This window comes from Arachis stenosperma, chromosome 3 (genome assembly GCF_014773155.1).
Source record: "Arachis stenosperma cultivar V10309 chromosome 3, arast.V10309.gnm1.PFL2, whole genome shotgun sequence".
Classification (NCBI taxonomy): Eukaryota; Viridiplantae; Streptophyta; class Magnoliopsida; order Fabales; family Fabaceae; genus Arachis; species Arachis stenosperma.
In genome coordinates, this window is record NC_080379.1 from 5,184,231 (window position 1) to 5,204,473 (window position 20,243).

At 35.2% G+C, this 20,243-nt stretch overlaps 3 protein-coding genes and 3 non-coding genes across 7 annotated transcripts; 3 read left to right on the forward strand and 3 right to left on the reverse strand.

Annotated features, from left to right (window-relative positions):
* Positions 1-3,976: 3,976 nt before the first annotated feature.
* Positions 3,977-4,994, reverse strand: LOC130965327 (uncharacterized). The gene has a single exon (XM_057890094.1). It carries the CDS (start codon positions 4,884-4,886, stop codon positions 4,344-4,346), a length of 543 nt encoding a protein of 180 aa, XP_057746077.1. The 5' UTR covers positions 4,887-4,994; the 3' UTR covers positions 3,977-4,343.
* A 2,420-nt stretch (positions 4,995-7,414) lies between these two features.
* LOC130965956 (coatomer subunit alpha-2) lies at positions 7,415-13,074 on the reverse strand. 2 transcript variants are annotated; one of them, XM_057890711.1, is made up of 4 exons: positions 12,848-13,074; positions 12,269-12,518; positions 11,041-11,535; positions 7,415-10,732 (listed from the first exon to the last, which is right to left on the reverse strand). In XM_057890711.1, the coding sequence occupies exons 2-4, from the start codon at positions 12,474-12,476 to the stop codon at positions 7,779-7,781; spliced, it is 3,657 nt and encodes a 1,218-aa protein (XP_057746694.1). In that variant the 5' UTR covers positions 12,477-12,518; positions 12,848-13,074; the 3' UTR covers positions 7,415-7,778. The 2 variants fall into 2 exon arrangements, with proteins under 2 accessions (XP_057746694.1, XP_057746695.1); XM_057890712.1 differs by having other exon boundaries at positions 12,269-12,539; positions 12,848-13,038.
* Positions 13,075-13,580: 506 nt separating this feature from the next.
* Positions 13,581-17,720, reverse strand: LOC130970000 (uncharacterized). The gene is made up of 11 exons (XM_057895935.1): positions 17,490-17,720; positions 17,315-17,406; positions 17,025-17,133; positions 16,759-16,857; positions 16,595-16,660; positions 16,397-16,513; positions 15,156-15,230; positions 14,758-14,860; positions 14,431-14,478; positions 14,174-14,295; positions 13,581-14,029 (listed from the first exon to the last, which is right to left on the reverse strand). The coding sequence occupies exons 1-11, from the start codon at positions 17,571-17,573 to the stop codon at positions 13,931-13,933; spliced, it is 1,014 nt and encodes a 337-aa protein (XP_057751918.1). The 5' UTR covers positions 17,574-17,720; the 3' UTR covers positions 13,581-13,930.
* Positions 17,721-18,218: 498 nt separating this feature from the next.
* LOC130972366 (small nucleolar RNA Z107/R87) lies at positions 18,219-18,328 on the forward strand. Its single transcript, XR_009083549.1, has one exon. It is a non-coding gene; the product is annotated as a small nucleolar RNA Z107/R87 (small nucleolar RNA).
* An 84-nt stretch (positions 18,329-18,412) lies between these two features.
* On the forward strand, positions 18,413-18,515 carry LOC130972411 (small nucleolar RNA R30/Z108). Its single transcript, XR_009083581.1, has one exon. It is a non-coding gene; the product is annotated as a small nucleolar RNA R30/Z108 (small nucleolar RNA).
* Positions 18,516-19,301: 786 nt separating this feature from the next.
* On the forward strand, positions 19,302-19,390 carry LOC130972348 (small nucleolar RNA SNORD34). The gene has a single exon (XR_009083532.1). It is a non-coding gene; the product is annotated as a small nucleolar RNA SNORD34 (small nucleolar RNA).
* The last annotated feature ends 853 nt before the right edge of the window (positions 19,391-20,243 follow it).

Genomic DNA, 20,243 nt, shown 5'->3' on the forward strand with positions numbered 1-20,243 from the left:
TGTTGTGAATGCACCTGCCCCAAGCAATTTACCTATGCCACCAGCTCCAACAAGGGTGACAAAATCCACACTTATCATTTCACCTCCAGAGCCAACAGCTACTCAAGCTAGATACCAGCCCCGACTTTAAGCCATCCATTTAAACCTCTAGGGAAAGCTAATGAAACAGCTTGCCCACAACAATCTAGGTTCAAACCAAAGCAGAAGATCTTTAGGCCGCTAGCTCCAATTGCTGCCGGCACAATCCCACCTAACACACAACAGCCAACTCCATCTAGCACACCATATGCAGCACCGAATCAGGAGGCTCTACCCCCAACTTTGCCAACTTCATCAACATCAAAAGACTCGAAAGAGTGAAGACTTCTGTCAGTATGTGATTTTGTGATAACTTTTTGGATATGTAATGGTTTATGACAAGCAGTAGTACAATTTTTCTTTTTGTTACATGCTTTTTGAACATCGGTTGTGGGTCAGGTGAACATGGATGTTAACTATGACAGTTTTTTGGTTAGTAATACAATGCTATATTATGTATTACTTAACCAACCTTAATTTCATACAAACCTTGCAAAACACGTACATGGCAATGGAATCATTTATACAAATGACAGATTGAATTTTTTTTTGTGCAACAAAACAACACACTTTTTCATTCCTTGATCTTTACAACTAAGAACAACAAAACTCAAGACAATGAAAATAACACAAATACACCATCCTATTGGGTTTTTTTTTTCTCTCTAGAGCTACTATCCTCTTCTCCAAGCATGTGATCCTCATTTCCATGTCTTGGTTCCCGTGATAATCTTCAACATCCACAAATTTCTTCTTTCCCATATACCTTGTTTTTGTCAATCCAAATCCAGCAACGTGCTCATCAAGCCACAAAAAAATTTTACAATACGGTTGTCTTGCCTGCAGAAAATCAATCCACAGAAGTCAAAAAAAAAATCTGGTAACCCTAACACAACTTCAAGTACACCTTCCGCATAGCTGGTTACCATGCCTTGTAAAAGGGACAGTCCAAAAACAATATGTCCGGATTGCTTCGCGTCTTCGACATGAAAAGGATTGCATTTTCTCCACAGAAGCACTTTGGTGAGACACCATCTTTGCCATCCTTCCCGTTAGGATGCGACCTTGCGCCGAACTGACCTCCACTTCTTCTCCAACTTGATCATACTCCTTCAAATGCCATGGAACGAAGAACTTCCTTTCTTCCTTCACTCCCCACAACACCCACTTCGCCGTTTCTGTGCAGACGAAGGATTAGGGCAGAAAAATTTGAAAGATTGGGGGAGGTAACGAAATGGCGTCGTTTTCGTCTCTGGAAACTTATATGTCCTGTTTCCAAAAGCTCACTGCCACATGGACTCCATAACGGCCAGGTCAGCGCCACCTCTGCCAGGTTAGAGTTTTCTGTCCGGTCCAACCGCCTGAATTCAACGAAAGGATTAAAATGTCCACGTTTTACGGGGATAAGAGACTTGAATGTATTTTTCCTTCTTTAAGGGCGAAAATGTCCGAAAAAAAAAAGGTCAGAGACCTATTTGTCCTTTGCTCTTTTTTATAAATATTTGACGCATAAGGGTGTTTCCGGGGTTTACTTGAAATCGGATGATTAGGCTCGAATGAAAGACCCAAGCGTTGGAGGAGGGTGGTCTCCGACTTGTTCACGTCTGGGAGCCGCCGTCCGAGTTGTATAAGTGCGTTTGAATAGGTGGGGGTGGTACCTGCAAGATATTCCGATGCCTAAGCCAGCAAGGGGTTAAGCAGGTTTAGAGTATTAGAACTTAGGTTTACCTGAGTGTGTCAGTGTATTTATAGAGGACGAACCAATAACCACCGTTGAAGTAGTTCCACTTCTGATGGTGGATAACCATCCCTTTATCTTAGGGTTGTTGATATCTCTCTTCTAGAAATAGGTGAGAGATTTGGGAAGGCAATTACTTACTTGGATGAGTGTGAGCTGCCTTACTTCGTCGATCCGGCCTCTTTGAGGAAGTCAAGCAAGTGGTGAAGGCCAATCCTTTTTAGATTCAGCCTTTGAATTTGGCTGAATCTGTCTTAAGCTTTGAGTCAGGATATAAACAGATATCATCTCCTAAAATAGTCTATTATATGCGTTGTATCGAACTGTGAAAGATTGGAAGCGCCATCATTTTTAAAATTTATTAAATTAATAAAATAATAATACTGTTTTCTAATTTTATAATTTAAGAAAATAAATAAAAACACGACAATGTCATTTAACATTGTCAAAATTTTAAAAAATATTTTCTAATAAAAATGTTAATGACTTTTTCTTTTAAATTAATAAAAAATACGTTTTGAATAAAATGTTAGTGTCATTTTGTGTCTTCTAAAATATAAAAAAAAGTTATAGTAGAATAAAATTGATGTAAAATCAAATAACATAGTGGAACACACATCTTTGACCAATATTAAAAAATTTTAGTCAATTTTTAGGAGTAGTAAATTGAGCAAGTTGCAATAGATAAAGATAAGATTCGAAAAATCAAAACACCTAGTCTTGCTTTACAGTATGCAACAAAAAAATTATGATGTCAAAAAAATTATCGTGATTTAGAAATCAATTTTAAGTTGATGGATGTGAACAAACATAAATACATATCACTCTAGGACACATTTCCGTGATAAAATAAAGAAGACAACACAAAATTTACGAGTACTCACTCTATTCTTATTCAATTGGGACAGGTAATTATCTAATTCGGTGTTAGGCGAATTTTTATCAGCACTAATTTTTAGATAGAACAGAGCAGAATAAGATTTTAGGTGTACTTACCACTACTTGTACTGATAATAATAATAATAATAATAATAATAATAATAATAATAATAATAATAATAATAATAATAATAATAATAATAATAATAATATACTTTAATAAACAAAATTAAAAATTATATATTCATCCTTGATATTATATTACTATTATTTTTTAATTTAATTTATATTTGCATGATATTTAAAGTTTTATAAATTTTAAAATTTAATTTATATCATCTCTCGGAAACAGTTAACCAAATAACCAACCATACCCTAACTCTGTTACTTTTCAATGAGGGTGCCGTAATCTCCATCATAACATCATTTCGTGACGGCTTACACTTGGCATATTTGTTACTTGTTAATTACTCCTTCTTCTCATTATTATTATAAAAAAAAAACTACTAATCATCTTCCCATTCCCCTAAAGGGACTATATTCATAATCCCGTACAACTACTTCTACTGAAGAATGTCTATTGCTAATTGCTGTAATATGAAATGAATGTATAAAATATCAGAAACTTTTCGGTGTAAATAATTAAGAAACTAAGAAACAGTCCCATCCTTTAGTTCTAACTTCTAAGGGCTAGTTTAGATGTCATTAAATTATTAAATTTTTAATATTTTTGGTACATGTTTTAGTAATTATAAAACAATAAAAAATAAAATTAACTTTTGTAGAATCCGCAATATTCATCTTTTACAAACTTGCTCATAAAAATATAGTTTTGAAAATATTCCTAAATAAAATAAATATAATAATTACATAATACATAGAATACAGATGAATAAGCTGTTTACATCAATGATCATCCTGCTTCTTGTTCGGAAAGTGAGACTTCTGTGTCTTGGATATTTGAGATCAACTCAAAACTATAAAGAACGATTTTTAAGAGATATATGATTAATTTATTTATATGCTTTCCATTTTTCTTATATATTCCCGTGGGCTCAATATATCACATAAAAAGTCTTCATCCTTGATAACATGTTCCCTTCAAACTAAGCACTATGCAGGCAGAGTATTCCATTAATCCATTCCATGAGATTAAAGGATTGAGAATGTGATCATTTTGAGATTATTAACCCAAACTAACTTCGCCATTGGTGAAAATATCACCTCATAGTTACAGATTCAACGTTAGATGTGATTACTTACCAACAATGCTTGCAAATATCAAACTAATAGTAGTATCTGAATTAGAAAAAGGGCGTACACATTCACATTCACATTCATGAACACAGAGTGTACATTCATGAACACAGAGTGTTATTGCCTGCGGATCAGAGATGGATCTCAATTGAATCCCTTAACAAAACATAAAATAAAGATATACATTTAGAAAATGGTATCCACGTTAAAGAAATTCATTTACATAATACATACCTAATCCTAAACAACACAGCCATAAATATTCAAATAAATACAAACTAAGCAACAGTTCAACTAAAATCTAAATAGTTAAACTAACTAGAGAAATCAGCAACCCAATTCAAAGCCCTAATTATTGAAGAGCCCTCCAATTAGCAAATTGGATCGATAATTAGTAAGTGTGCTTAAGACCTAAACCATGCTTACCACGCACACACCCTGGCCTTGTGTACAAATAAGGGTTCCTCTTTGAATTGTTCATTTTCGAACATGCCCTTTTCCCTAATTTCCTCATCCTCTGCCTCTCAAATCTGTTCCCGACATTCCAAGGAACAAGCTCATCATCCAAGTCATACCCATCATCATCTTCATCATCTTCGTCGTCAACACCTTCAACCTCATCATCATCGTTGTTATTATCATGATGACCGTGATCATGATCAACAACGTCACGACGAGGGATAAAATTGCCAATTCCTTCAATTGGGTCAACATTAGGGTAAGAAATGGGGGAAGAATCAGCGTAATTGAACCCATCATCAACAATATTACCATCATCGCATTGTTCTTCCCATTCTTCTTCAACGTCAAAGAGATCAACGAGTTCCCACTGCGAAAGGGTATCTTCATTCACATCCAAAAACCGAACTTGATCAAGGATAAGGAACTGCATCTCCATCAAAGACGAAAATGAAGATGATGATTGGTTTTCCATTGTTATCACAATAACCCTCTTTCTTTTCTCTGTTTGATTTGGATTTGGACTGGGAAACTTAAACTATGGTGAGTAGTTTTTTGGATTGGGTTGTGATTGTGTGATGTATGTTGTGTTTTTTAATTTTTTATATAAAAAACTTTGCTTCTTCTACAAGACTATTTTGTCATGTGGAACAAGGTGACAACGTGGTTCAACCAATGAAAATTCGCCAAGTGGTCAAGGATTCACTATTTTTATTTTTTAATAAAAAATATAAATAATAACTATTTCATTTTTTTAATTAGATAATTTTAAATAAAATATTTTATAATATTATTTGATTATAATATTTGGCCCTAATTTTAGTCCCTTTAAGTATTTAATAATTATTTAAATATAGTACTAGTTACTCAGAAAATATAAACATTTTTTTTCTCGAAATTTAAAAGAAATAAAACATTTGTGTCAACCATTATTTAATCAAACGTGCCTCCCAAGTCCTAGCTCTGAAGAGAGGACTTTTATTGACTTTCAGACACTTTGGTAGCGTTTGTTTTCAGGTACTGAGACAGAGACTGAGAGACTGAGATTCAGTATTGTGTTTGTTAGTACTAAAATTTTTGTCTCTGTCTCCAAAATTTCAGTATTTCAGTACCTCCAAAAAGTAGGGACACAGGGGACTGAAATTTTTAGAGATAGAGACTGAAATTTTAATAACATTTTATACCTAAAATACTTTCATTTCAATTAATTAATTCTAATTTTACCCTTTGTGCAAATTAAATTAGAGTTTCATTCTTGTTTCAATTCCTGTCTCCCATTTTGCACCAAACAGAATACTGAAATTTGTTTCAATCCCTGTCTTTTAGTCTCTGTCTCTCAGTCTCAGTCTTTCTGTCTCAGTCTCTCCACCAAACGATACCTTTCTTCCTTCCTTCCTCGTCTCACGGGAAAATTATGAAGGAAAGAAATAAAAATGAAATTTAGCTGGAAAGTTTTGTAGACTCTATACTCTATAGTCTATACTCTTTAGTATCATTCCAATCTTATTATTTAAATACATTAGCTTTCTTTTAAAAAAATTAAAAATAAAATAGAAAAATTATTATGACAAGAAAGAGTATAATAGAAGTTTGGTCTCTAGTTTAGAAAAATGGCTTGAAGGTTGGGAATTGGGATACAAAAGTTATAAAACACAGTGGCGGTGAGCGAGGAGGGAATAAAGTGGTTAAGTATTATAATTGAGAAAACAATAAAAATTTTCGTTAGTGTTTTAACTCTGATAATTAAAATAATTCTCATATGTAAATTTGAGGAAGGAATTATTTTAATTCACGGTTTAAAATTTAAGAAACTATTTTGATTATATATTTAAAACTAGGAGACCAATTTGAATATCGAATTAAAGTTGATTAGTTGGGGGACTATTTTAATTGTTATTTCTATCGGTGTAAAAATTAATGTGTCACATAAATTTTTTGTTAATGACATTAACATAATGATTGATGGAGACACAATTCAATTTATAGTTTAAAATTGATGGACCATTTTAATTAATTTAAAAACTAAAAAGGTATTTTAATTATTGAATTAAAACTGAAGGATCATTTTAATTGTTATCTCTATTATAAAAAAAAATTTTCTTTAGGCCGGGGGCTTCATAAACACTGCCGGAGGGATTTTTTAACTGTGGTTCAATTACTAATGTGGAATTGTGGATAGCTAATTTTTTTAAAAATATTATCTAATTAGTAAAATTTATTATTTTTAGTTAATACTTAGCTTATATTCTAAATACTGAATACTAAATTTTAAAATCTAAATTTCAATAGTATATTGCTAAAAATATTAATTAAGTATTGACTAATATTGCTAAAAATATTAATTCCTGATATTTCTCTCTCAAAATATACTAATATTTATATTAATGCGGATGACTTATTTTATATAATAAAATCTATATCTATATCAATACAAGAATACAAAGGTCGGTACAATAAAGTATAGAAAGATTTGATTTGAGGATTATATATTAAGGTTGTAGCTAATAATGCTATTTTTACTCTTGAAATATATATTGTTAGGTAATTTCTTTGTTTTTTGTTTAGTTATATATTGACTATAGAATGGTTAATCATATAACATAATTCGAACTATCTAATATAAAAAATGCAATTAACAATTTTATTTTCACTCTGCTTAAAATATATTTGATTAGTTAGCTTTTTCTTTTTTCATATATAGCTACAAATTAGTTATAAAATTGTTAACTATATAACATTATAATAAGTTAATAACATAACTCGTTAGTCGTTACTTCTTTAATCTATGGACAATGGTGTACTTACAACAACCCTAATAATCAATAACTAAGTATTTTTTTTTAATTGTGAAAATACACCTACTTCTTGGTGTAAATATAATAGTCATCTACCCAAAATATACACCTAATTGTTGATTGTTATCAAATTCAACAAGGGGGAGATTTTGGGTGAAGCTACAAATGAAAATATGCCAAAGCCTAAAAAACAAAGAAGATGAAAAGATGAAAATAAACGAAAATAATCATGAATACTGAATAGACATATAATACTTATTAAGGCCTCAAAATGTAGCGATATCCAACTCAACCTAAAAATTAATTCAGCAGAGTACATGAATGAAAAATTCACATGCCCAAAATATTGATAGGCTTTTTCTCCATCATCCTCTTATATTTGGCGAAGAGTAAAAAAGAATTAAAAAAGAAAACCATGAAAAATAAGAAAGAGAAACGAAGAAACATACACAAACAACTTCTTTTAGCTTCTACAAGGAATTATATTAATTGAACAATAGGGACTAGTATCTGTTGTTGAAAATTGACCTGAAACAAAAACTGAACAAAGTGCTTCCGTTCCAGCGAGGTCATCAACGTATCTGGGAAGGAGAACAGAGCAATCCAGAAGCATCGGCCCCTACAACTGCAAGGTCACACACAGTGCATAGCTGACCCTCCTGACTCAGCACAAAGCGTGCAGTGCAATACGGGCAAGAAACATCCTTCTGTCCGCGGTAAATTGGCACATAAGTTGCACCACAAACCACAAATGGGTTTCTGAAATCATAGTTCAACTGTGTGGTATCGGTCATGTTCTTTTCTGCAGCTCCCAGAACTTGCCGTGCTGTCTTGGCATGGTTTTCGACAGTAGGATTGGTCTCGAGTAGCCTCCTCGCAAAGTTGGCAGCTGTGGCAAGGTTCTTTGCCTTGTAGCAGACAGTCATTGCATTAAGCAAAGCTAGCCTCAAATGAGGTGTCTGGAGATTGCAATGGGTAAAATATGCGGCAAGCTCCTGCTGACGAGCTGGATTGTCCTTAATTTCCCTTCTCTTTAGCTCCATTTGCAGACCCAAAACATATTCTTTGACTATAATAATCAATTCCTTCACATCATCAACTTCCCTCCTCGACTCAACGACAATCAAAGGAATTGTATGAAGGATACTGGTAAATGTCTTTAGGGCCTCGGTGAATTTCCCTGCTGTAGTTGATTTATAACCAGCTTTGAGCTTTTCATCTAATTGAGACAGTTTGAACGGCAGTGCAGGTGGGCCTCTCACATTTGGACTAGACGACTCGCTCCAACCTCTTTCAACAGCAAGCGATATAACTGGGGCAGATGAGAAGGCACGCAGATAGGAGTGGCTGCTAGTATGAAGATCAAGGAAAATGGATCTCAAGGGAGTGAAGTTCTTTATTCCAAGTTGCCTGTTCAGTAACCTCATTGCCGTATCAAAATTGCCGGCGGCTGCATGATCAGCTGCAAGAGATGATTTCTGAATCCATATCTGGCTAACTGGCATACCAGGTGTTGGGGCCACGAAAACTGAAGATCGAGTACCAGAAGCTTTTGGAGTTTCAGCTTCAGGGGGAAGCTCCAGATCTTCCAGCTCCCATCCACCTTCTCCATCATCCTCTTCACCCGGCTCTCCATCATCCAAAATTGCAGAAATGTCTCCATTTTGTATGCCATCCACATCAACCATATCAAGCTCCTCACCCCAATCACCATCAGCAGCTTCATACTCTTCTTCTTCAGCATCATGCTCTATATTGCTAAAGCCACCTTCAAATATGCCTCGCATCACCCTAAGAAGGGGCCAATCACCACTGGTTATTACAGGTGATGGTGGCATCAAGAGAGATGGTTTTTTCCCCTCGGGCAAAGATGGAAGATCATCCCCCAGTTCAGCTGCAAGCCTTTCAGCAACATCATGTAGTCCATGGACTTTGGCAGTGATGTATGCCAGATGCAAATGACCCACATTCTCCAAAATCTTAACGCGCTCTCGGACATCACCCATATATAAGGCATTGTGAAACTGGCCCATCACATCGTTCTTGACTTCGGCAATTTTCAACATCTTTGCAAGTTTCTCCACATTACCAGTAATGAGATAAAGGAAAGACAATCTCTCAAAATTTTTGGTCCTCTGGTATGCATATTCTACTATACCAGCATTTCCTTGTCGAAGAGCTTCAACCCCTAATCGATACCAGTGATCTTTCTCATCAATTGCAGTGGCTGATGCAACGGCAATTTGAATGTTCCCACTCTCTAAAGCCAAATTGAACCGAATTCTCTCATCTTTCACAAAATGGAGGGCAACTTCAGGAAACCCTTTCTGCTGTAGATATGCAATCATAGCCTGCCCACAAAGCTGGGAGTTCTTTATCATGTTCATAACATGGTCATATCTTTTCTTCAAGAGAGAGAGCTTAAAGATATATTCAGTCGCATCAATAGCTATAGCTCTGTTTTTCCCATCCCGACCCAAGCAGAATATGGTGTTTCCAACAACTTTTGTGATATATATTGGGACATCCAGTGTTTTTATTATCCCGCTATCGCCATTAGGAAGGCAGTACTTGATATGATTTAATGTTGTGTAAATAAAAATGCCATTTTCATCCCATGCTCCACTTTTCACGCGGATTGTCTCATGGAGGGTGCATTGGTGAACAAGCTTCTTGCTTGCAATGACAATGGCATGTTTGCTGAGCAAGGCAACACTTTCCATGTCATTAGACCAGACAATATACTTGATAAAAGGGGTCTGAAGATCCCCAATAACAAGCCTCTGCTGAAGATCAAATATAAAAACCCTATCCTCTGACCTACACAACAAGTTGCCTGTTCCAGCATAAAATATGGCATCCGTGGCAATTGGCAGAGCGCTCTTTTTAACAAGCTCATTCTTCAGATTTTTAACTAGGACTTGATTGCTGGTTTTGTCGAGCACAGCAAACCTATTCCTAGCCACAAAGACAGCTGATCCACCAAGACCTTTCTTTGGCTCTTGCATATCGCCCCTACCAATAAATGCGCCATCCTTGGATATGGTATACAACTCATAAGACCCACCCTCCACATCTGAACAGAGAAGAACTGCATTTTCAGACGCGCTATAGGAAAGAGTCTTCGGACTTTGATTCAGAGTTAAAGAACCAGGTCGTCGAATTGTAAGAACTTGTGTCTCTCTCTGTGTTGAAAATTCATAGTAACGTAAAAACCGGTCTTTTGCATAGAACAAACAATCACCACTAACTGCAAAAGCAGGCCTTTCTCTCTCCAGTTTAAAGACAATCATTCCACTGTCATGACCAGCAGCCAACAGATTCATTTCAGGATGTGTTGCAAGAATCCAAAATCGATCATGCTCTCTCCGGAAGGTTTGAATTCCAGTGCGCTTTGTCGCATCCCATACTCGAATACTTTTATCTTCAGAATTTGATACAATGATGTCCTGTTTGGCATGGAACATAACACATGAAACATTATTCATGTGCCCACGCAGAGTATCCACTTCCCATGCCTTAGTATCTGAACAGAAAACATAAATTTTATTAATGAGAAGTGCAAGACGACAGCAAATACTTTCTCTTCTTGGTTAACCAGCTACTACAAAAGTTAATGCACACAAGAAATGTATTTTATGATACATTTTCGCTGCCAGCACTAAACACTGATATGCTAATTTTTTAAATAACCAGAATGGCATCAAGAGTATAATATATGAAAGCCTAGGGCAGCTCAACTATAGTATGTATGTAAAATAGGAAGTCACAAATACTACCACTCGGTTGTTATTCAGGACAACATAAAAGAAAATAACTAGGCTTCAGTTTTACCATTCATCCTCCAAAGTTTCACTTGTCGGTCATCAGCTCCAGAGACAATGAGAGGAAGTGTAGGATGAAAAGCAGCCCAGTTGACCCCCCGATCATGACCTTCCAACACATACTTAACAACTGCATCAACACCACCAAAAAGATCCGTGTTCATCTGACTCAAACGCAATATATCATCTGAAGGAGGCCCAGCCTTCCTTTTGAGAGAACCAATATCCCAAACGCGAACAGTCTGATCTAGAGAGGCTGACACAACAATATCTTCTTTTGGATGGAATGAAGCACACATAACATAATGATTATGCCCCGTTAGGACAGATATACATGTTCGTGATTGCCAGTTCCATATGCGAATAGTCTGATCATCACTGGCACTCACAATCCACGGGTTCTCATGATGAAATTGCACAGTGCGAATATAATCAAGGTGTCCTAGAAGAGTGAACAAACATCTATGCAGCTTGTAGTTCCAAACTTTAATCTTGTAATCGTCCCCTGTCCCAAAAAAAAGAAACACGAATAAGCAGCAAATAATATGAACCCTCCCCCTTCTACAAGTAACAAAATATTTTTTCTTTTCTTAACAACATAATACACCAAATTCCCTTCCCTTCTTTATCAAGTGACAAACATAAGTGCAGGAAAAATCACATTTAAACCCAACCAATGGCACACAGCTTAGTTTAAAAGAACGGATTAGTTACTAAGTTAACAGATCCAGATAATCTCAATTACACCAAAGATATTTCCTTTTAATATAAATTATAGCCAAAAACAAATCTCGAAACATTTCAAAGCGTACCCCTAATTCGTACTGCTCATTGTATCAACACCACGGGGCAACCAAAGATTAACAGGAAAAGAGACAATGAGATTATCAGCAGGGATACTAGAAGCATACTTATTACCATAGATCTACACAAACACACACAAAAACGCTTTCAAAAACTTAAATATATTGCCTAGCAGAAATGTTTGAGTGGATCCTAATATAATTTAGATGAGTACAACATAACCTAGATTATGTTTCCATAGTTGACTACCCTTGCATAGATATATGCAGACTAACAATGAATATCCACAGTAGCGGATGCACAATCAATGGATCAGTTGGGATCAATGCACAAATCAGAGTATTAAGCAGTCAATAGAACAAATCAATGGCACAAACAACACAATGGCCACTTGCGTATCAAAAAAAACAATGGCTGTGAAATGGCGAGGTTACCTCCGGAGACAAAGAGAGGCTGAGAATTGTGGAAATGAACACCTCTAACGGGGCCATCGTGCTCGTCAAACCTGTCGATGAGGGTTCCCATGCGGTAATCCCATAGTTGGATCACACCACTGTGAAGACTCGCAAGGATCCAGGGCCTCTTGCTGTGGAAACTAAGCCCCTTCACTCTGTTACTCTTGGTCTCGAACTTGGTCAACATCTTCTTCTTCCCCCTTAATCACAAAGCACTCTTTCGTGCCCACTGCAGCACAATCCAATAAAACTAAAACGGGATTAAACGAAGACAAAAAGAATAAGAATCTCGCAAAACCATAAGCTCAATTCTGATCCCATACCGAAACAACACTTTCCACAATCACACACAAAGAGGAAAAAAAAAAAAGAACAAAAAAAGCGTATGTTTTGCATCGCAATTGAACCTCAGAATGTGAATATCAGCATAATAATCACATTTTCATTACAGATCAGACTAAAAAGGAAAGAAAAATTGGAATCTAAGCGCATGGAATCGTTACTGTATTGAATTCTTTCGGGGGATGCAATGTGGGAGTGATGAAACATGGAATTTACCTCAGATCTGATCAGAACGGTGAAATCAATGAATCGAAAATCAAGTTCACCGACACAAGTGAGCTCATATATATGTAGAGAGAGAATATTCAGTGATCTTGTTTCAGATGAGATCTGTTAATTTTCGAAGACAAAGCTCTCAAAAGAAGAAGGGGGAGAAAAGAGAGATGGAGAGAATGAATGGAATTTTTATTTAGTACCAATTTATATTTGATGGCTATTTGTATTTTTGTATAGTTTCGAAAATTCATTTTATTTGCTTACTGCAGTGCAAATTAAAGCGCATTTGGACCAACCTCGAAGTTACACATCACTCTGCGGCTACACACTAGTCAAGTAAGTGTGTTTATAATAATAATAAAAAAAATAAAACTTAATTACTTGCACGAGATAGTAATTTATGGCCTAAGGGAGCTGGAACTTGCGGTGGCAACAAATGTGGTTTTTAGCTTAATTTGTAAGCAAGTCTGGTGCAAATTAAACTGGTATTACTAATTTACCATGGACAAATCATTACACAGGGAAAAGAGGCAAACACATAATTTTGCTCCCAAATTAATGTAGTTACTGAATTTTTCTTTTTCCACTTTTTTTCCCCTTCAGAAATAAAGGTATAAGTTAAGGATCCCCTTGGCAGATCCAGGATTTTTCTTTTCTGTAATACTATATAGTTGAATCATGTATTTGAATAGATCGGTAACAATGACAGATCCGACGTTTAATTAAACAAATCATAAGTCATTATTGCCAAAAGAAAAAAGAAAAAGTTCTGTATTGCTTGGTATACTCTCAAAACAATTGTCTCTTTACAGCTCTATATCAATTTGCTAAGAAATAAACGTTCCACATTCTACACTCCACAACAATACTTTCTTTTGTTTTCTTCTCTACATTTTTTTATATGCCATTTTCGGCGACAATATTTATAACCAGCTGAACAAAACCCAAACATGGTAGCCAAGTTATATTCTGATCCGTGTAGGTAGATTGCTACCCCTATAACTTCTCCAACTCACAATGCACTTGCTTCATGACCTCCGCAAACAATGATCCACTGAAGACATTCCACTGCCAAGCCAGCAATTATGGTTTCCCCTGAAGCACCTGAACAATCTCTTCCGCTCTGGTTTCGATGCCTTTCAGGTATTCAGTCAAAATCCGCTGTTGGTAAGAACCTCCCTCCTTTGTTTTCCAGAGGTGGACAGTGATGATGATGAATGATGATGATGATGATAAAGAGCATGGATATGGAAAAGGAGTAACATCAGTCAAAAAGAAGATAAAGACAGGTGAAAATAACGAAATTTTAAAGCATGGTTGTCTCACCGTTCTAATTAGAGTGCGCTCAATTCGTTTCTTGACGACAGCATCGAGCTCCTCTGGTGAAATATCTCCAGCACCAATTGTCAATCCTTTGATCAAAATATTGTTCCATTCTTCTTCACGAGCTGCAAGGATCCAAAAATCGGTTGATGAGATATATGTAACCAGTAACCACACTTGCAGATTAAAAGTAGAACACTATATTTCAAACTAGACACACCACCCACAGAGCAGAATATAAAGTTTATGGGTGTTATTACCTTGGATTATATTTTCAAGGAATTGTTCATCCTTCAAAACTTCAGTCCCTGCAAGAAGAATACACAAATCTTCAAAATTAGATTAAGAGTTTAATATTTATGCCAATCAACAAGAATATGTGGAAAACAAGCCAAGACAAAAATATGACAAAAATTTAATGTCCAACTCTCATTTCCATAATCAACTCTGTGATCGCCATATTTTTCTGATAAGCATGGTTTTGTTAGTAAGTGTTAAAATAATGTCAAATCTATCACATAAAAATCAAGTACATAATCTATTTTAAACATCATTTCATTCATTGGATACATCACATACAAAATTACCTTTCATAGCGTAACTTCGTCTCGAGAGAACAGTTGAAGCATAAAGTTGCAAAACCTTTTGCAACATAGCCTCAAGACCAGGCTTATCGCCATCTTCCTTTGCCTGCATATTACAACCAAGATACATGGTTGAGCCTCACAAAGTGATACCACATGTAATTTCAGCAGAGAAATGATAAATGAATATATCATATATAAGATACCCATGAAACCAAATAAAAGCAGCATATATGCAACATCCCAAGAGATATCCTATTAGAACTACCAAGGAATCTAAAAAAAATGTGACATCTAACCAATCGATTAATAAGAAATTATACAAAATTCTGACGGCCATTGACAATTGAAAATTCTTTTGTTTACATATACATGCAGAAGAAGTGAATAAAAAGACTCACTTGTCGTAGTTGTGCATTAACTTCAGCAAGGAAGCCTTCATCTAGCTGTCCTTCTTGTTCCCTTTGACGTATCTCCTAAATATTAGAACTTCAAAGTTAATTAGATAAATAAAAAATGCTGATAAATACTAGTGTATTATGATCTACCTTTTTATTTATTAAATATATAAAATTATAATAAATGTGACATTAGTCAAATTGGTAAATATCTTTCAGTCTAACCAAGAAGTCTTGGGTTCAAATCCTAAAATAGCAAAAAGTATTTTAATGGATATAATGGTATTTTAGGAACGAAAATTTGTGTACCAAATCCCTCCCTATTCCCATTAGATATAGTAGATATGCAACTCTTAAGAGAAATTTTCACTTTCAAATAAATATTGTGCTTGATTCAATTCAGCTGGAATTACAGAACAATGCATAGCAATTACTTATACATAAACATGTTCATTATTGTTGTTAGTCATTTGGTCTCTTTTATGTCTTATCCAATTCATTTTTCATAAAACATGAAAATGAATAATTACTCTGCCTCTGGAGATCTCACACACATTACAGTAAATGATTATTGATGTGAAAATTTTATTGCAGCGTTAATTTTCATTGATGAGAATAAAAAACATCATCTAACACGCATTGTGAATAGAGAGAGCCAAGACTTCACTATAACAAAGCAAATATGTTATGTGATGCATTGGGATTTTGATTAACATGAGTCTTAAAGCAAAACGATAGATCATTGGTTATACAGCTAAATAATTGAAGAGATATGAAGGCATTATAAAATACAGCTGTAATGTTTATATGGTATGAATTGTTTGATGTATATGTTTCATCAGAAAAATTTAAACTTAAGGCAAAAGGCGTTGGATTGAATTTCTAAAACACTACAATTGCACTCTACAGAGAAAATATCATGCTAACATTATCTGCAGTCAAACCAGCTGTCAACTCCACTTGAAAGTAATGGTAGAGCCAAAACACCTTAAGAAGTGGACAAACTAGAGTTTATATATCATTTGCCAAGATGCATATACAATCAATGCTGTGGTTACTTGTATGTCATAGGATTGGGTCCATCATCAATGATTATCAAATAGTATGAAATTTAATAAACTTGATACGTTAATATTAATAATGATCCATAAGTGCAGAAAAACAGTGTAATTTAAAATGAATAAGAAAGGCCTTCCAATAAAAGAGGCCAGCAAAGGGTAGGTGACAAACAAAACAAAACTCACCATTTCCATCAATGTGAGTCCCTGAGGATCTCTTGGAGGCCATGAAATCTCTCCTTCATTGTCAACCACAGGTTTTAGCACACCCTTCAGGACATCAGTGGCAGACTCTATCTTCTCCTGCAACACAAGAAGAAATACCAAGAAAGAAAGTCAAATCACTTGTTAACAATTGTTGGCAAACTGAAGATGAAGGGATACCTTGGTCTTATGAACCACGCGATCCACAACGTTCATAACAGTTGCAGCCAACTCTTCGTAATCTTTCTACATTTCAACAACAAACAAACAAAAGTATGTAGTGTAATAAAGAATTTTGCACAGAAAGCAAATAATGAAATATTCAGAAAAGTTTAATATTGTACTTTATCATCCTCAGACTTGCATGTGTCAGACCTTGCCGCAAGTCGTATCCAGAAGGTTGGATTGAAAGCAAGGATATTCTCAAGAACAATTTTCTGAAGCTGATAACGATGCAAAACAATATCATCATTGAAAAACCAAAATCCAAAATCTATCAACACATGACATTTGAGTCCAAGCATCACGAACCATAAAATATGGCTACAATCAAGAAATCAAACAAATAACTAATAAAAGAAGAGGAAAATGAAAGACAGAAATAGTTTGCCTGGTGAGGATTAGCTTCCCTAAGCATATCTATAAGTATATCGATTTCGACGGTCTTCTTGAAAGCATCCTCGGCTTCTTGATTTTTGGCTGCACATATGAAAGTTCCCCTGTGTGTTTTAGATCCAAACACGCCAAATTCACTATTCTTGATAACATTCTCATCTAAATTTCTAATCTATAGAGTTAGCACTAAATAAACCTTCAGAATGATATAATAGCTAAAAATTAACTTCTAAATGATAAAGATAATTAATGTGTAGCAGTGCTAGTGTTTGTGTGTTACGGTACCTTCTCCTGCAACTCAAACGGAAAGTTGTGAGCCTCAAACAGAGACTCTGCTCCGAGAGAATCCGAAACTTACAAGGTTGGATGAGTGAACCCTAAATTATGAGAACAGAAATGGCGTCATTAAGGTAAGGAGAGAGAGAGAGAGAGAGAGAGGTGAAAAGTGTGAAAGAAGCACCTGAGGAAGATGAAGTGGATGAGATGAAGGATTTAGAAAAATAGAAGCAGAAGCAGAAGCGGAGACAGAGAACAACAACCTCATTTTGATTCTAATTCTTAGTGTGAGATACAGATAACAGTAAGTTACTTCAATGGCGGGAGAGAGAGAGAGACACCTCTCAAGTCTCACCAGAAGTTCGTGCGCGACTTGTCACCACTCGTTAACTCCCTGGCCACTGGCCAGTGACCACCGCCACTTCCTGAATTTTTTTCAAAAAATTGTTGGGTTCATTATCGGACCGAGGCCCAATAATACCTATTTTTAATGGGCTACATAGAAGGCAGAGACCTCTTTCTAGCCCCAATTTAATGGGCCTACATCATAGGGCCGAGGCCCAAGATTTCCCTTAAACCCTATTTGCTTCCTATAAATTCAGACTCTATCTTCACTCATCACCGATCTTACGAAAGCCTTAATAGGAAGTGGAGGCAGGAGGTACCGTTTAACAATTTCTTGTTGATTAACCGATTCATGATTCTACTGTATTGTCATCTTTGTAATTCTTATTGGTTTTTTCATTATTAGTTTTGTGACAATTTCTTGTTGATTACCGATTCTTCTCTCGCTTGTTTTTTCAATATAAGATGTGTAACAATTTCTTGATGACAACCGATTCATGATTCTACTATTTTTTCATATTTGAAAATATTTCTTATGTTTTTTTTTTTCAATAAAAGATGTGTGGGAGGTCACGGTGATGACTCCATGAAATTCAAGCTCAACAGACCGGAATGCAGTGCTTTCTCTCTTTCTTGAGATTGCTTTGCGTGTCGACCACCCCGCTGACCTGAGTGATCTCTTACACTTCTTCGCCTCGTTTCAATGCTTTATTTTCCGCATTTTCTTTCATTCTTTTTTTTTTATTTTGAAATGGGGAAAGAGGTTTTGACAATGAGGATATAAAAGCTCCCTCTTCTGAAATTGTAGTTGAGGAACGTTGCTGGCAGAATCGAACCATAAAAACCTTTTGCCATCACTGAGTTATCTCTTTTCCCCTCTTTTAACTGTTCTGCTTTCTCGTCTTTTTCCACTTTTTTTTGTTTTATTTTTCGCATTTTCCTTCAATTTTTTTCACAATAGAACCATAAAACCTTTTCCCTTCACTGAGTTGTTCTCTTCCGTCGTCTTTTATTTCCCCTTCTGATTCCCCTCCCTCTTTTGAATAACTAATTGTTAGATTTCTAACGTTAATTTTACAAATTGCTATATATGGTTGTCTATATTGGCTGGTCAATTTGGTTTTATTCCACAAGATTTGTGGGTTTAGGGTCTAGGGTGATTTATGAGCCATGAGATTGTTAAAACTCGGAAATACTTTGAAGTTTGTGGCGTTTGAGATGTGAATTGAAAAGCATAGTTAGCTTATTGTCGCCGGTTGTAGGATTGTTTGGTAGTTTTATATAAGATTATATAGTTTTAGTGTCATTGATAAATTGATTTAACCGAGTAATGTAATTAGGATTGATGAGAATGAGAGTTTTATTCCATCATCTCAATTTGAAACAGCTTTCTAATTGAGTGATCTCTTAAGTTTATTTTTTTCTTCCTCTTTTCCTCGAATTTAAATCTTGTTCTCTCTACTGAGTAATTAATGCACCATTCTGGAAAATTATTATTAACTTCATAAAGGTGCAGTTGTCTTAACAATTTAGTTAAGTATCTCAAATCATTTCATGGGACTCAACAAAGACAACTGCGATAGAGTTTTCACATTCCATAAATTGTTTCACTGAAAGTGTGTTCCAATTTCCAACGTCTTGACTATGTAGGTGAGGTCTATGATGATGAGTTCTATTTGCCTACATTGGCTGATTAATCGCTAGTTAGATTATGATGTGTACCAATAATCTGAGACCTCCATGTCACATAACATTGCTTGGAATGCCTAAAACCTTGTATTATATGGCTTAGGACTAGGATTGTTTGGTTTAATGGATGACAAATTTTCATTGAATTCTGCATATGAAACTGATTTAATAATTAACCATGAGATTCATAAAATTGGGAAAGTGTTGATAATTGCTTTAGATGGATTTATGTTGTGTAGCTTAAGGCGCCTATAGTTTTAAATTCAAGTCATCTTTCAACCATCTTAATTGCAAACTAACTACCGATCGGAACAATATCCGAAGAGTGTAGGGAAGGGGATTCTCGTCACACTAGAGACTAGTTGCCTAAACTTTATTAAGAGAAATTTCTCTTTTTGGAAAAATATAGGGGGCAGCAATTTTTGTGTTTTTTAGTCAGTATTTAACCATTAAAATAAAAGTGAGTGATCTATTACTATTAGATGTAATTTTATACCATTAAAAATACTATTAATGGCCAATTGATGTTTAGAAAACACCAAAATTGCTGTCTTCTAGCATTTCTCATATTTTGTTTTTATTTTTTTTTATTTTCCACATACTCCAAGATAGGTCAAAGATTAATCTGAGATCTATTTAAGGGTTTGTCCATTAGTTCTGTTGGTGGATTTGAACTTCTACTGGCATAAGCAAATAATAATTGTGATACATTTTCCGGAACTTCTACTACAAACAACCCATATAGAAAAAATGTCTCTTCAAGGCTTAAGCATTGTTTATCTTCGCTTGGGCTTGGTCGGCTACAATAACATTGCGCTCACTTGGGTCATGGTTTAAAGCGTTAAGTTACTGGACCCTATATGTGCACCAAATAACCCATAGATGGTTCGCTGCTAGAACATCA